General features: G+C 45.4%; 1 protein-coding gene across 18 annotated transcripts in view; it reads left to right on the top strand.

Moving 5' to 3' along the window:
• Positions 1–16,766, top strand: part of Myt1l (myelin transcription factor 1 like) — a 385,446-nt gene that overhangs the window by 298,010 nt on the left and 70,670 nt on the right. For 13 of the 18 annotated variants that reach the window (XR_015446741.1, XM_087199656.1, XM_087199649.1 and 10 more), the window contains 3 exons: positions 5,734–6,711; positions 11,427–11,561; positions 16,046–16,136. Coding sequence is in view for 17 of the 18 variants with exons in the window: in XM_087199656.1 (XP_087055782.1) it covers positions 5,734–6,711; positions 11,427–11,561; positions 16,046–16,136 (1,204 nt within the window). In the remaining variant the exon portion in view is untranslated. The remainder of the gene's footprint in view (positions 1–5,733; positions 6,712–11,426; positions 11,562–16,045; positions 16,137–16,766) is intronic. The other 5 variants (XM_021247219.2, XM_021247217.2, XM_087199650.1 and 2 more) reach the window with 1 other exon arrangement.

Genomic DNA, 16,766 nt, shown 5'->3' with positions numbered 1-16,766 from the left:
CATCCACATGGACCCAGAAGACTTCCAACCAAGGGCAGGGTACAGGATTCTGGTGCCCAGTCCAGAGAAGCACTGTGACCAGTGACCAAGCTGCCCCAGCAATGGGGTCCCAGGGAGGCCCTGTTTCCTGATCTCAGGACTGGGACTCAATAGCAAAGCCTTTGACCTGAGCAGCATAGGCTGAGCTGGCTCCTCTCCTCCCAGCCAAGTAGAGGACCCATGTGGGTTTCACCATGCATCCAGGACATTTGGGGCACTGAGCAGAGGTGGTGGCCCACGCTCCAGATCAGCCTGCAGACATGGCTGGCTGAAAGTACATGACCACAAGTTCACAGTCAGAAGAGCGAGGAGCTGATTGAGATACCCCCAGGTCCTCCTAGGCCCTCTCTGCACACCCGCTGCCAGTTCTCACCTGCTTCCTGTCTCCCTTCGGGTCCAGTTCCCTAAAACTCCTAGAGTTGTGGGCTTAGGCTTCCCTGGAATGTGGATCTGGAGTCCAGAACCTTCATTTTCCAATCTCTTTCCCATGCTGGAATGGACTCGACTTTGTGAATCAGGGCAGGGTAAGTGGGAAGGCCAGGCTGAGCTGCAGTCCCAGCACCAGCTGTGGAGACAGGTTCAGGAATACAACCTCAGTTCACGCAGCTCCAGGATGAGTATGAAGGGGAGGAAAATAACAGAAGATGAGCGCTATCAGCAACCACGGAAGCCTTCTGATGGTTACACAGAGTGATTTGTGCTATGTGCCAAGGAAGAGCTGAGGTGTAGCTAGTCTGGACCAAGCCCACTGGTTGCCATGGAAACAGAGCCAGTGCTGCCCCAGGAAAGGCAGCCTGGATCCCAAGATGGCCTCCTAGCCCTCCCACTTGGCAGCACGTGGCTGGCGAAATCCAGCCACACATGGCTCACTGTGGTCTCATTCAGAAGGAGTTTGGGGTACCAACTAGAGGGCCTTCCGGGGTGCTGTGGTGAGCCTCTCAGAGGACATGTGGATCCCCCCACCATAAGGGCTGAAGAGCTGCATGCTATCTGCACTGCCCACAGGAATGGCACCTACTAAACACACGTGGACACTGCTTCCCCGCCCACAGGACATGGCGTGTGTAATATCACTGCAGTCACTGCTAAATCACCTCATCTTCGTGTGATCAGAAAATATGGTGGATGTTTGAATGAAAAGATTTATTACAGTAAAAGACACACTGCTGTGAGTCCCATTCAAAATATTCAAAACACTCCCCTCACTTCAAACGCACTAATCCCATCATTCGTGGCAATATGTCTTTGATTGCGATAATTTTCTTAATTTAAACATTTGTTCTATTTTTCAATCACCCCTGGTATAGAAGTACATTTGGATAGTGGTTTATTTCTATAATTGTTTTAAAACATTGCCTTAATGCAGCAGAAGTCAGGGGTCTTTATCATTGAAAGGCCTCCCCCAGCCTGGGCATGTCTGCGGTGATCTCCTCTCTCACTGTTCCTCTCCTGGGCTTCCTCCTAGGCTGCAGATCTGCTGGCCAACAGCTTCTGTTAGTGACTAGGGAGAAAAGCAGCAACTCAGCCAGCACCAGATGTCAAAAGAATCCAAAATGGTATTTCAGACATGCTTTTTGGAGACAAACTGCTCAGAAGCCAACACTTATATTTATAAACTTGAGTCCACAGAGCTCTAACCAGATCAGATCCTCGTCATGAGGGTGGAGCAAGGTATCCTACAGAGGTCACACTTCTGATTCTGTCTGTGGATCCTAAGTTGTTTAGCACCATCTGGCTCAAAGGAGAAGATTCAGACCTGCTACTTTTTATGAAGCTGTCACAGGGGTTAGAACTCCACATGTAACAGCAATGAAAGGAGGTCTGTACCTGGCTGGTGGGGACCAAGGGAGGTCACCTGGCTGAGCCGAGGAATTGCCTCTGCTTGCTGAGCTCACTCAGAGAGGGTCAGGTCTTTGCTCCTTTCCATCCCACAGTGAAGACTGGCAGTCCCATCCCCACCCGGGAAGCACCAGGGCTTGCATCTGCCAAGAGGTGATCCCTTTCCATGTGCTCCTGTGGTTCCCTTGAATGAAAGATTTTAAACATTAGACTGCAGAAAGGAAATTGAAGTACTGTGGCCTCCACTAAGCCTCTGTCTAAATAACCATGTTATTTTGCCTAGAATGTCAAAGTGTACTTTAATTCTCTGAGAAAAAAAACACTTCTTTTCATGACAAATATGTCCCCCTTCTTTGTTGGAATATTGCTTGGTAGATACAAACTAGTAACATTGACTCCTGGAAATACTGTGGCTGGAATATTTACTTTCTGCCTTGTTTGGACCACATTTTTAATCCCCCATGGTCACAGAAAATTCTGGTCCATTTGCCAAAGCCCATGTCATTGTGTTACTCATTTCCTTATCAGCCTCAGCAAAAACACACCCAGAGAAGGGAAAGGGACCTGAATACATAAAACCAGAGATGAAATGCTAGAGGATCCCTGTAAGTGATCCCCAATTCTAGACGATGCTGAGGCATACCACTGGGAATTCAACCCGGGGCCTTCCCACTGAGCTACATTTTCAGCCCTTTCTTTTTTATTTTAAAACAGGGTCTCACTAAGATGCTAAATTGCCCAGGCTGGGCTCAAACTTGTGATCCTCCTGCCTCAGCCTCTCAGAGTACTGGGATTACAGGTGTGCCCCAGCACACCTGGATTATAGCACATATTTAGAACCTGCGTGCTAATAGATTGACTGTTCCTCTCCATTACTCCACATAATTAAAAGCTTTATTTAAAATGTGTTTTGAAATAGTTAAGTACTGGTGACTTGAGAAATTCTATTAACCTGCAAAGTTTTGGGCCATACATGCCACTTCCAGTAGCCATTCCACAGGCACTGCCATCAGTCACAAAACCTCATCAACACCAAGCCATAGTGACTTGGAAGAAAAGCCAAATCCTTCAATAGGCTGTGTATTCAGATGCATTTCCTACAGCTTCTTTCCAGATTTCTTCCACACACTGTCTGGCTTCCCTGGGCATCTGCTTGGGAGCAGACATACCCTAATAAGATAGCTACATCCACACCAGCCACTTCAGAACACAAGGAGTCAACACAGCACATCCCACCATATTTATGGAATTCTCCTAAGACATGCCCAAGAAGGGCTGGGTGATTCTATTAGCCCCTCTGTACAATCAACTGATTAAGGCTCTGCAAACGGGTTGCCTGCATCACACTGTTAGCAAGTGACCAACCTGAGGCAGGTTCTATGCTCAATCTCCTGTAGCTACCGAGGTTGGTGCAAACTGTGTGCCTGCTGCACTTCCTGGTCAGAACCTGCAGGGGGCAGGTTCTCACCCTCCATTGCTCAGAAGGTGCAGACTCCTGTTTTGTCTCATCCTAAGCTTCCCCCATCATCAGGGCACTGATGCAATGTGAAGAAGCTTGTCAGTTTTCTTTTAATCTCCTTGGGAGAAAGTAACATGAGTGGAGTGGCATGATTAATAGGTGCTGAATATTAAAAAGGTAAGATGTTCTCCCGAGCTATGCATGGCAGCAGGGGGAAGGAGAAGTGCACTGAAGATAATCCTGAGATTAACACATGGGCATTAACAGTCTTATACCTCACTCACATGGTGGAAGGTGAAGAATTTCAGGAAACATGGGACCACGGTCTTATTCCAAGTGCAGGCTTTATTGTGGCTTTGGAAGCAGCGAGGAGGATTAGATGGGGTTTTCTCTGCATATTCCCCATTTCAGTGACTCCCTCCTTTTCCAAATTCTTCAGAATGCCATGGTGAGTTTCCTAGGAGAACTCAAGGAGAAAGCCATGGACTAGACCTTCACTGGCTGTGGTTTCTTCTTTGACTCAACTTGTGACCCACTGCGTGTGTTTTCCTGTTTTCAGATCAGGACTCATAAATGATCTCATGGTTGGTTTTTCTTAGACGCAGTGGTGCAGCTATAAAGCATCTCCATGGTTATCTGCAGAGACAACCCAGCCTGGTTTTTCCAAGGACGCTTCTCTGTCATTGCTCATGAGTATAGCAAAGTGCATAAATTGAGAGGAGAATGTAACACTTATATTTACAGAAATCCATTACAACAGGATTGGCTTGTCTCCTAAAAGACTAAACCACAGGCCAATGGCAAGTGTACATTTGTGATTAACATTGCTGCAATATTTCTGAGTGTGTTTGTTGGTTGTTCTTTTGTTTTGTTTTTCTTTCCCCTTGCTGCTGTTTGAGGGTTATGTTTATCCTTACAATAAGGACAAGGATGTATAGGAATTGTCCAGAGAGAAACAGTTGGATGAGCAGTGTGCTCTGGCTAACACATGGTGAATTTGACTGGCTGATGTTTGGGAGGTGTGCCATACCTTAACTATTCATTGACTCTAGATGGGATAACAAAGATGCTATTTTCTGTTCTTGCTAGATTTTGGATCTTTTTTCACAAACAAAATCATTTCTCCATCAAATCCATGAAGAAAGCACAAGAGATTCTATATCTCAGCTTTAGTCAACCATTATTTTCTCCTACTCAATACGCTTCATGCCTTTAAATCGTTATTAAGCATTAGAAATTCTTCTCACTCTGGTATTCTAATCATGGAAACAAAGAACAGCTGTGAAAAGGACACACAGTTGCCCAAATCCAACCTAAGAGACCACCCATTTAGAATTTGAGAACTCATTTATAATTGTCAGTACAGTATTCTGCAATGTACATTACAGTGATTACCTAGGATGGCAAATGGACATATAAATCCTAAATATTCTTTCAGTGTGATGCACAAGGTGTTTCTGATGAAACAGAAGCGTTTAGATCACTTTTAATATGACATTTTTAAAATAGTGCCTAAATGCTTTTTTGAAATTGAGTGCACTGATTCATTCATTATTTCTCCCCATTCACTTAAATTTTCCCAAGCCCACAAGACAGAACTGAACAACACTGTGTTTGAAATCAAATGCTATGTTGTCAATGTGACAACTTCCCTAATTCCTTCTAGTCCTGTCTTATAGACATCCAGTCACTGAGCACGTTTTCTACCTTCTCAACCCTGCAGAGACAGAGGTATGGGAGTCGTAGTTCATTAGATTTACCTTCCGTACCTTTACTGCGGAATTCCTGTAGATTCAATATGTTGTCTCAAAGGTATCAGGTTCCAAACGACTCTTAATTCAGTTCCAACCTGTGCTTTCAATGCGGAGCTCACTACATAGGCAGCATCCCTGTGTGATTCTCAGAAACCTGAGGCTTTCTTCCGTGTTGCTTAAGTATGACTGCAAAAATAAACCATTTAAATGCAATTGCTACCAACATCTGTTTATGGGCTGGCAAAAGGAAAAGTTCATGAACTCTTAGAAAGCTTAGTGACAGGGTGGATATAATAACTATTCAACCATTCGGGCTGAAAATAAATAAAGCCAAGGGAGACAAGAAATCATTCTTAAAATTTAGAAATTAAAATGTATATTTTAACATTATGTTTACCATATTTTAAGGTTAATGAAGGGAGTCATGGTGAATATTTTAAGAGGCCTCCTGTTTCCAAGGGCAACTCATTTTCTTTATGTCAACACTTTCAACCCAGGCACCCATGGACCTAAGGGTTTATTCTGGGCCCCACTGGGTGTAACTTACTGTTAGCTTACTGTCCATGCTGTTGCAACTAAACTTCCAATTCTATCCACTTTTTTCTTTTCTTTTCCTTTTTGTCTTCTCTATTTTTTTTGCAGAAGATCATCAAATGAATTGTCACAGTACTCGGATCATGCAAGACACAGAAAAGGATGATAACAATAATGATGAGTACGATAACTATGATGAACTAGTGGCCAAGTCATTGCTGAATCTTGGCAAAATCGCTGAGGATGCAGCATACCGAGCCAGGACTGAATCGGAAATGAACAGCAACACGTCCCACAGCCTGGAGGACGACAGTGACAAGAATGAAAACCTGGGCCGGAAGAGCGAGTTGAGTCTAGACTTAGACAGTGATGTTGTCCGAGAAACAGTAGACTCGCTCAAACTGCTGGCCCAAGGGCATGGTGTTGTGCTCTCGGAAAACATCAATGACAGGGGTTACGGGGACAGCATGTTGCAGCAGGACAGCAGGAATATGAACTACGTCATGCTGGGCAAGCCCCTGAACAACGGGCTGGTAGACAAGATGGTGGAGGAAAGCGACGAGGAGGTATGCCTGAGCAGCCTGGAGTGTCTACGGAACCAGTGCTTCGACCTGGCCAGGAAGCTCAGTGAGACCAATCCACAGGAGCGCAGCCAGCCGGCCACCATGGGCATCCGCCAGCACGGCCGGCCGGAGGATGACTTCCCAGGCAGGACGCCTGACAGGAACTACTCGGATATGATGAACCTCATGCGGCTCGAGGAGCAGTTGAGCCCCAGGTCTAGAACGTTCTCCAGCTGTGCAAAGGAGGACGGGTGTCACGAGAGGGACGATGACACCACCTCTGTGAACTCGGACAGGTCCGAGGAGGTGTTTGACATGACCAAGGGCAACCTGACCTTGCTGGAGAAAGCGATTGCCTTGGAAACAGAAAGAGCAAAGGCCATGCGGGAGAAGATGGCCATGGATGCCGGGAGGAGGGACAATGTGAGGTCCTACGAGGATCAGTCTCCAAGACAGCTTCCCGGGGAGGACAGGAAGCCCAAGTCGAGTGACAGCCATGTCAAAAAGCCATACTATGGTAAAGGTAATATTTCTACCTAAAGTAAGTTGCCTCAGGAAAGCATGAGCCTTGTAAAAGATGTTGCTGGTAGTCTCCGATTAAAATATGAGTCACACTAAGTTTTATCTCTAATGCACATCTTTAGAGTTGGTTCCAGAATTCAATTTTGTGATGCTGTTTCTGATGAGCTAATAAAATACGTGTCTGAGAAATACATTAAGCAGCTCAATGTCCTATTATTAGAGCAGATGACTACTATGACATTCAGGGGGAAAATTCGTTTTCCTTGGGAAGACAGAGCCAGTGCACCAACCCATCCTGCCATAGAAAATATTAGAGTGAGCCTGAGCTGTTGCAAGTGATCTGTACTCTATGTCAAGCAGCAAGGGTTCATGTAACAATTAGACCATCAGAGTTGAAAGCTCTTACTCTGTTGATCAGATTGGATAGGTGGCATTGTGATTTATAAAATTATCATCCAACAATAGTTATTGATGAAACAATCCCCTGGAAAACACCCCTGACAGGAATTGAACAGCAGCAGGTGACCGATGGCATGAGATAAGGCCAGAGACTGCACATTAATTATCTAAGATAGTCAGGTAATGGAAACCATTTGCTATGCACAGCATGATGTGGCCTCAGCTATGATCAATAGTGATTTCTGTAGTATATTCATCCTTCCACATTGTGGAAGCAGTGACGGTCCTTTTCTCAACAGAATTCATTCTGAAACACTCAAAACTATCCAAGATGATAGTTTTAGCCAAATTTTCCTTTATGAAATTGTGGGCATGTATTTGCCTATATCTGTATATTTAACTATATGTACATATGTTACACATATGTATAGTAAATATATCATAGATACATCCCCAACCTCAAGGAATGATTCTGTTTACAGCAACAACCATGTCTAGCGTGAGGAAGGTTAAGATTCAACTTCTCATAGGGTTCCAGCTCTGTCAATATCTCATTTACAAGCTTCTTTTAGAACTAAGTAAGAAGCAATTTCGAGAACAAAATTGGCAGATCCTTATAGCCTTCCATTTAGTGCCAGAAAAGATCCTGCTTTCTGCTTTTCGTTTTATTCTGTGAATTATGAGAAGCTGAGTTGCGTTACTGTGGATCTAAGAATGAGGTGCAGGAACTTAGTTTGAAAATCAGTTGTTGTATAAACTTCAAATGATGAGAACAACAGTACCTTTTCTGTTGTGGCATGGGTATGTACTCTCCTCTCAATGTATGCGCGTAGCTTCTATGGCGAGTCAGGCATCATTATTCCCAAATCCAAACTGAAGATGAATCCTGGCCGGAGCTCCATGAAGAACTGGTTGGCAGGTGCCCCTTGGGCCACTGAGGAGAATCCTAGACTACTGAAGGCATGGAAGATATTGAAGGGGCATTATCTTTTAAAGGAAATAGAGTCTGTAGCTTAGTGGAGATTCAAGTTTGCTTTGGACATTTTTTTTTTTTTTTTTTGGTACCGGGGATCAAACTCGGGTTCTTGCACTCGCGCAGCAGGCAGCGAAACCACGGAGCTAAATCCCCAGCCCCGCTTTGGACATTTTAAAGAGTACAATACTTAGCACATACATATTAAATTACAGAGCTACCATTGTTACCAGGATGTACTCAGCTTATCTACTAAGAAGGTTTAGTTGAATTTCTGAGAATCATACAGTAAACAAACATTTTTAGGAAGAAACAGTGCCCTTTTCTCATGTGCTTCTCAGTTGTGTGCACAAATCTAGGCTCATGCTTTAGGGTGACATTTTAGTGGCTTTCTGGATGGAGGTTCAGCACCGAGCTCTGGTGTGTTACTCTGTGTGGTCGTGGAAGTTTATTTGGCTTGCACATCCTGTGTCACCACTTCTTTAGTGTCTGTAGTCCCTCTAAACTCAGCTACTTATTGCAAATCTGGACTTGTTTTGTTTTGCTTGGCTATTATCATTATTATTATTATTATTATTGTTATGCAAGAATGGAATTCAAACCACTTGTTTCCCCTGGATAAATGGGGGCAGGGGAGGGAATGTACAGGACAAACTGAGATGTGCTTTATTCCTGAAAAGGAAATAGGTTGGGGCCCTGGATTTTTCCCAAAGTTGATTTATGCTTCTCCCAGTTTTTCCAGATTTCTACCTCTGACCAAAGTTATGTCCATTTTCTATCAGCATATTCAGTATTATTCTGAGTTTCTTTTGAATATGTCTATAGTTAGATTCAGAACCAAAGAAATAAACCCAAGCAAGGCCAAGAAAGCAGAACAAAGAGACTAAGGCTCCCTTTTAAAAGGAAAAAATCACGGGTTCCTATCTCACCAATATAACCAATGGGCAATTACTGCCACCACCCAGCATGTCACCAGTCCCTGCTTTCAGTAAAGGTGACAAAACAGAGCTGGAGATGTGACCCCATGATGCAGTGTTTGCCAAGGGATGCATTCAGCCCTAAGTTCGAACCCTAGTACTGACCAAAAAAAAAAAGAACAAATACTTGTATCTATGGAAGAATAACATTTCCGGAATTGTGAGCTAAAGCAAGAGAGGTCAACTTGAAACTTTTCTGTCTTCCATATGATCATCTGCTCTACCCAAACTGAGAGGGAGCAAACTAAATTGTGCATACCATTTTTTTCATAAGTTGTTGCAAGGTTTTTGGTTAAGCTGTTGGTGCCTTTGCTTGCTTTGCTGTTTCCTGTTTGCTTACATGTTTCCTTTCAAGATGAGTTGGGATTGCAAGAAATAAGAAAACCAAGGGAGGTAACAGTGAAGGCAAACTGCATGCCCCATCTGAATCAGAACTTCATGCATCGAGAGGAGACTATACCTGTGATGGCTTCCAAAACTTGAAATAGTTTTGTCACATTGTTTTTCTAAAAATCTGTGCCTTAAGTTTGAGACACTTGAAAGGTCTAGGAAATAATATAATTTGGGAGAAATTGTAAATAATGTCCTGATGAAATCATCACTTTGTGGTTAATAAGAGTCATAACTTCACTTTTTTACCTGTTGCAAGTCCTGTGCATGTATTTTAACATATCTTATCTCTAGCTTGTGATTTTTTAAGTAATTGAAACTTTCCTTTGAAACTGTTACCCTGCACTTGCTATTTTAGATTTACATTGCTTGAATTATACCAATATGATTATGAAATTACTCAATAGGCAATAAAATGCTAGGCTTTCTGTTTGCATATGTAAGAGAAACCTCCAAAAGGTGGTGAGACACTAAAGTCACAACACATAGCTTTGGATCTGTGACAGTGGCGTTGGCGCTATGACTCATCCACCCTCAGTGGACAATGGATGACAGTGGTGGAAAGGATGTTTCCCTGAGAACGTGCCCTGGCTCAGAAGGCACCAGCATGTGACACATGACAGGCACATGTATAGAATAAAAGAAAAGGAAAGTGTCTTTTATATGAACGTGACAGCATTTATAAATCCCTGTGAGTCCTTTGTCTACTTCAAGTTCACATAAACAACTTGAGAAGAAAGTCTGTAAGAGTTCAAAAATTTTAATACCAAGCTTCATTTCTTGGTGTTTCTTAGCAAGACAAAAACATGCGTTTTCTAACAATCATGATTGGCTTGTTGAATGAGATTATCCATATAAAAGGATTAAATCCTAAAGAGAATTTAAGTCTTGCATTCTTTGGACTAAATTGCAACACCTACTGTCTACTGCTAATCTAAGCAACTGGTTTTCAAAATCTGGCTCAAAAACATAGATTGCAGTTAGATTGACTATTTGGCCTGAGATTAGCCTCAGAAATGCTTTCTGGAGTTATTCTACTGCACAGTTATGAACTGTGGTCAATCCTGGGTGTAGAATTAATTTTGTTAGCCATGTCATTACATTTCTGGCATCTAGCATTGAAATCCAGAACAAATGTCTGCTTTAATCAGCCCTCCGCTGGTACTGCATAGAAGCCGACAGGGCTCTAGAAAAGCACTCCCTCTTAATTGGATGTATGCATGGACAGCATTATACCAGCTCTCCTCCGGTTCCGAGCACAGACGAAGAAATCAAAACAAATGGTTGCTCTGGCGGCTTCTGAAGCATTTTCAATTGCCCATCACCCCTGCCAGGTGGGATTCCACCCTCTCGGTCATTTGCTTACAGTGCCTTCTGAGAGTTCAGCTTATTTTCTGAGAAGTGCTGAATTGCTATGCTAAGACAGTGTTGTTCAACTCCAAGAGCGAAGTTCAATGCCAGTCAAATTTTGCAGCCTGTAGCATTTGCAACCAGAGCTCTCAATAAAAAGAAATTCAGCTGAGGAGTCTTGGAGAGGAATCACTCTTTGGTTGAATTTCACAGAGAAATTCCTGAGGGATAACGGCATGGAGTTTTGATCTCTGAGAAGGCCATTGCCTCATCATCGTTGACATTGATTTCTTTGAGCAACACGGCTTATCATGTAACACACGGGAAACCAGTTAATCAAGAGTTAAGGCTAGGGAGAGATGTTTTTGTTTGGTTTGGTTTTGGTTTTGGTTTTTTTACTTTAGGATAAAAACAAATACTTTCTGATTCATGTGACATTGTATAAGGTTGAAAAAGTCACCCCCAAAATCCAAGAAAGTACCTACATGAAATTCTCATGTCTCAGCCTGTCCCCTGACACCTGCTTTATTTCTTTCTATAGCAAAGGTCTCTTCTGATTGTTGAAATGATCACATTTGTCTTTGGTTGGTAAACATTCATTCTCTTGGCAACTGTTGTCACTTTTAGATCCCTCAAGAACAGAAAAGAAAGAGAGCAAGTGTCCAACCCCCGGGTGTGACGGAACGGGCCATGTGACCGGGCTGTACCCGCATCACCGCAGCCTGTCCGGATGCCCGCACAAAGATAGGGTCCCTCCAGAAAGTAAGTCTGCCACGCCACGCCTCCGCGCCACCTGGGGGTGCCCGCACTGTGGGTGTGTCTGTGTCGTCCCTCCTACCTGACTCATTTCCATTGCACGGCCCCTCGAACCCGTGACAGTCAGCTACCTAGGAAGAGGGGGCTCTGGCCACCTCCCTACCCCATGATTTCTGGGAACCCTGAAGCCCATCTCCCTGGAGCAAGAGTCCCAGACCCACCTGGGTCCCGTCCCAACCTCAGTCCTGCTTGCTCTGTGACCTCAGGCAGGTCCCTTCTGTCCTCCTCACAAGTTACAGAATCAAACTACATGGGCTCTAAAGTCCCACCCAGCACTGACCCACTTTGACTCCCTGAGGGAAGGGACCCAAAGACACATCATGCAGAAATATCTGGATTTCTGTGTACCACCCAGTGAGCGTCAGCTCGGGGGTCTGGTTCTATTTTCCTAGGAAAGCCTGTTTCATGCCACAGTCATTCCCCATTGCCACACTAGAGGATCTCAAATAAGCAGGTTGAAATCAGGAGGTTTTGGTCTTACACATTCTTTTTCATAGTTAGGTTCTGATCAAATGAAATGAATCTATGAAAAAAAAGAAATTCTTTTAGAACAGAATGATATACACCTTCTTTGTTGTCTTTGTTTTGGCAGTAAAGTATGCCAATGATATGTTGTCAGAATTGGGAGCTCAGGAAAGTGGCACATTTTCAGAAATGAGTGAGTTTAAGATGCTGGTTTTGAGCTGAAGGCACCTAGAGGCATTTCCTCTTATCTGAGACAGTTTCCAGAGGGGCAAACTAATAGTTGGCTTGTGACATGCCCAGATGACCAGTTGGTGATTTCAAGAAATCTTAAGGGCCATCCCATTAAAATCGGTGATGCTGAAATTCTTGAGAAATAAATTTCAGTTAGAGTGAAGAACATTCCTGGTAGAATTCAAGACATAGGAAGCAGGCTTGCTGAGCACCCTTGGGTGAAATTCTTTCAGAAGCTAATGGGCTCTGGATTTCTAAAAAACCTACTGAGCGTAATAAGCTCAGGCTTCCTGTCACTGTCCTGAGAACAAAGCGGGAAGCGTTGTGCAAATGAACACACTCCTGTGTGGCCACAATCCCGTGTGTTACATGAGCAAGGAGGCAGCATGGGTTACCGCAGCGGCTTCCACGTGCTGAGCAGACACTTGGATTGGAGCTTGGCTGGCTCCCGCAGGCACTAACCCACCCAGGTGCCCGCTACCCCACAGGGTAACATGGGCCCCGCTTCTCAGGAGAAGGAAAAGAGGAGCAACGACTCTGTCTTCCTTCTCTTTCAGGAACTAGCACTGTGGCTGGCAAATTGGGGGTGTTGGTGTTTTTAAAATGAATGTGAGCAGGTACTTACTGACCTAAGCAATTGATGAGCTGAGCCATAACTCCAAATCTGACTCCCAGGCCCACAGATCCCGCTGAAACCTGGGCCTGGCACTCCACTTGGACCTGGCAAGCTATGCAACGGCAGGCATCTGCACGTGCTCTGAACTTTGCATCCCTCATCTACAAAGTGAGGTGCTAGGGCCAACCTCTAATGTTTTAAGAAGAAAGATTTTGCCGGGCATCGTGGTGCATGCCTGTTAATCCCAGAACTTCGGGAGGCTGAGACCAGAGAATTGTAAATTGGAGCCCAGCCTGGGCAACTGAGTGACTTAGTGAGACCCTGCTTCAAACTAAAAAGGGCTGGAGGTGTAGCTCCAGGGAAAAGATGAGAGAGAAAGAGTTTTATTTATGCAAGTTTTCTTTAGAGTATAGATTTTCATCTTAAAGGAGGGTCAGTTCCTTACTAAGGGTGAGAAAGTCTCCTGACTCTGTATTATCACAGGAAAAGCCCAAATGTAAAGGAAACCTGGGCTGTATTCTGATAAATGACAGATTGCACAGTCCTGTCCCCACCCCAGGGAGACCACACATAGCGTCACCTTAGCAGGAGGGCAGGATGTGGGAGCCCAGGACCACTCACCCTGTCTTACAAACACTCCGATGCTTCTACAAAAAAAAAAAAAAAAAACGGTTCTTAGAATTTATTCATGGATCACTCTTTATCACTCCAAAAATACAAAGGAAAACTTCCACGACAGGTATTTTGGTTCTGTTTTTTCTGGACGGGCTTCTCCTGCCATCCTTTCTGTCCTGCTGATTCCTGTGCAGGGATCTCCTCCACAGTCAGGACTGGGAATCACATTCGGGTCTGGTCCTCAGGGAATCCCCCACCCAGCTGGCTGCTGTGCAGTATTGGGGTCACATGGCAACACCCTGGGTCCCTGAGCCATGCTCCAAACTGCCTGTGTGATAGAAAAGGCATCCACAGCAATTTCTAGAGGTTTCTGTCAGAGTCCACGAAAGGACAGGGCACAGAGAAGATAGCGGCTATGCAAGGAGGGTGGGACCAAGTTCAGGGATATTTTTAGAAAACACCCCAGGAAGCAGCAAAGGGGAGAGTAGAGAAATGCGAGGGACAGAGCCAGGAAGCAGAGCAACAGGGCCACCAGCAGAGGGGAAAGTGTGCTGAGTCTCCTCCCTGCCTGGCTTGGTCCCATGCAGAAAAGTGATGCTCAATGTACACAGAGAGCTGTGGAGGTCCCTATGTCTGCCCATCAGAGCCTGATATGGACCTCACAGGGGAAGATGCCAGAGAGTCAGGTGGCCTTGATGCCCCCTCCCAAGAGCCTGAGAAACAGGCTGGAGATTGATCCCATAGAGGCGGCGTGGAGGCGTGGAAGCAAGCAGCTCCCGGCCCAGTGTGGACATTTGGGGTCTGCGCCTGTCCATAGCAGGAGTCTGCCACGGTCCCTGTAAGAGCTACATCAGAACCAAGCTGGAAGTGGTTTTCTATCTCAGGAAAGACCACATCTGAAAAGCCTAGTGTGGGGGGAAAGGAAAGATGAGCATTGATGTGGAAGAGACGCTGTGTTGAAGGAAGTGTTTTTGGGCTGTTGTAGAAGGGTGACAGGAAAAGTGTAAAGAGTAAAAATTGAATGAAGTAGGGTCAACAGAAACCCTGCAGAGGGAAAGGTAAGACTGCAGACTGAAGAGCTGGCCTGAAAGAGAGGGGTGTTTGGGGGCCGGGGATTTAGCTCAGTGGTTCTGTTGCCTGCCTCGAAAGTGCAAGGACCTGAGTTCAATCTCCAGTACCAAAAAAAAAACAAAGAGAGAGGGGTGCTTCTTCCCCTGAGACAGGCACTAGTGCCTCAGTTTACCCCATGACCCCACTCCAGATCCCCACCACAAAAATGAGGTGTGGGGTGACTTCATTTTTTTGATCACTGTTTATTGAGAACCGTCCATCTCTAAGGACAAGGCAGGAGCTATGAGACATCTAAGGATAAAACCAAGCCTGATATGGTGGTGCACACCTGTAATCCCAGCATTCTGGGAGGCTGATGCAGGAGAATACCATGTTCCAGCCCAGCCTTGGCAACTCAGCAACAAAGCAAAACCCTGTCTCAACATCACATTTTTTTTAAATGTCAAAGGACAAAACCAAAATGGACTCTTTCTTTAAGGAACTGACCAGTGAGGCTGCTCTGTGTGAACTTGGGTAATGGAAGTACCGTGTGGATGGGGCTTCAGGGCCTGCAGATTTCAGGGGAAGAGAGATTGCTGTAGAGAGGGGGAGCATGATGGGAAATACAGAGATGTCATCGTGCGGCAGATGTGGTGTGGAGCACTTTCCTGACCATCCAGCCCTACGTAAACCCTGCTGGCAGGGAGAGCTGCCACCTGCCCACTGTCTCTGGGGTTTGCAGCCAGCTCAGAGGAGCACAGCACCCTGCTGTCAAGGCCAGCGCAGGCTCCGTGTTCTCCAGAGCTTGTGCCCCAGGCCTCCCTGATCCAGTTTCGTAAGTGGACACAAATAAGCCAGGGCATCATGGCCCTGGTGGTCAGTGTACCCCGAGTCCCCTGAGGACAGCAGGCAGTGATTTCCTGACCCACAGATAATCCCTGCTGTCCCTGCCCCCTTGTTGATTTTCTGGAAGAAAAGGCCCATACTGCTCCAGCTCCTACCTAGAGAAGAAAAAAGTGTTTCCTGAATGCAAAATCATTTTAATGCAGTTCATTTACAGATAAGGTGTGGGCTTTCTACTCGTGCATGCTCACCACACTCTGCTGCTACTGTGTGTTTGCTGTGGTTTGGGGAAGCTGCTAACCGGTGTCCAGGCCGGCAGACTTGGGAGGCCTCATTTGCCTAGCCCGTGTGGAGCTGCCCTGTGACCGAGCTCTGCGACACCCACACCCCCTGCCCCAGCACTCCCCGCTCCGCATGCTGACCAGAGCACAATGGAAGCAGCCTTCTCTACCTCCCCACGCGTGTCTTCCTGACCATGCCCATCCCAGACGTTCGTAGGACTGTCTGTCATGAACAAACCCAGCCTCTGTTGTGATGATTGCAGAGTCTTGTATTCTGACCAATTCTCCATTTTAACGCTGGGCTGTTTTCTTTGCCTCTCCTTGTCAAGTTCTTGCCATGCATGAAAATGTTCTCAAGTGTCCCACTCCGGGCTGCACAGGGCGAGGGCATGTGAATAGCAACAGGAACTCTCACAGAAGGTAAGCCACACCCCCCGGTGCCATCCACCCCACGGGACCCCCTGTTGCCCATGGAGACAGACAGCCCTCAGCATATTTGTGGCCGAATAGTGTAGGGAGGTCAAGATGCCCTTTTTGTGGATTATATTTTCTTAGTCATATCACTGGCTCTGTCCTAATGGGGTCACCACTCCTCATGAGGTACCCTGCTGGGTATAGTTCTCAGATGAAAACCATGACCACTTATAAGGACTGGCCTGACCTCCTCCAGGGTGGAAGGGGCCATACTGCTCCGTGTGCAGATGCATGACCAGAATCCTATAATTCTGTCTGTCCTTGACTATCTGCAGAAGCCCCAGGCCACCAGGACGCAAATCACTAGAATGCTAGCAGATGTCCCGAAGTGTTGGTCAGGGCTGATTTGGGATCACTTTTCCTGAGCTATTGCTGTCAGCACACATGTTCAGAATCACTCTTTGGTTTGTGACAAATCCTGTCCACTTCAGACTTGGGGAGAGACACTAAGTTCCTCCTAATATTCATTTCCAATCAGATGCCTTCTTTTTTTAGTAGTAGAAAAGTGATCCTGTTTAAATTGGTCTTGTAGTCTATAGCTTCAGCTTTGTGAAAAATTTTATCTAAATGGAGAAA

The sequence above is a fragment of the Heterocephalus glaber genome, unplaced genomic scaffold (genome assembly GCF_053883595.1).
Source record: "Heterocephalus glaber isolate CG9 unplaced genomic scaffold, H.glaber_assembly_v1.0 deba00001724, whole genome shotgun sequence".
Classification (NCBI taxonomy): Eukaryota; Metazoa; Chordata; class Mammalia; order Rodentia; family Bathyergidae; genus Heterocephalus; species Heterocephalus glaber.
This window is presented reverse-complemented; position numbering and strand designations above follow the sequence as displayed.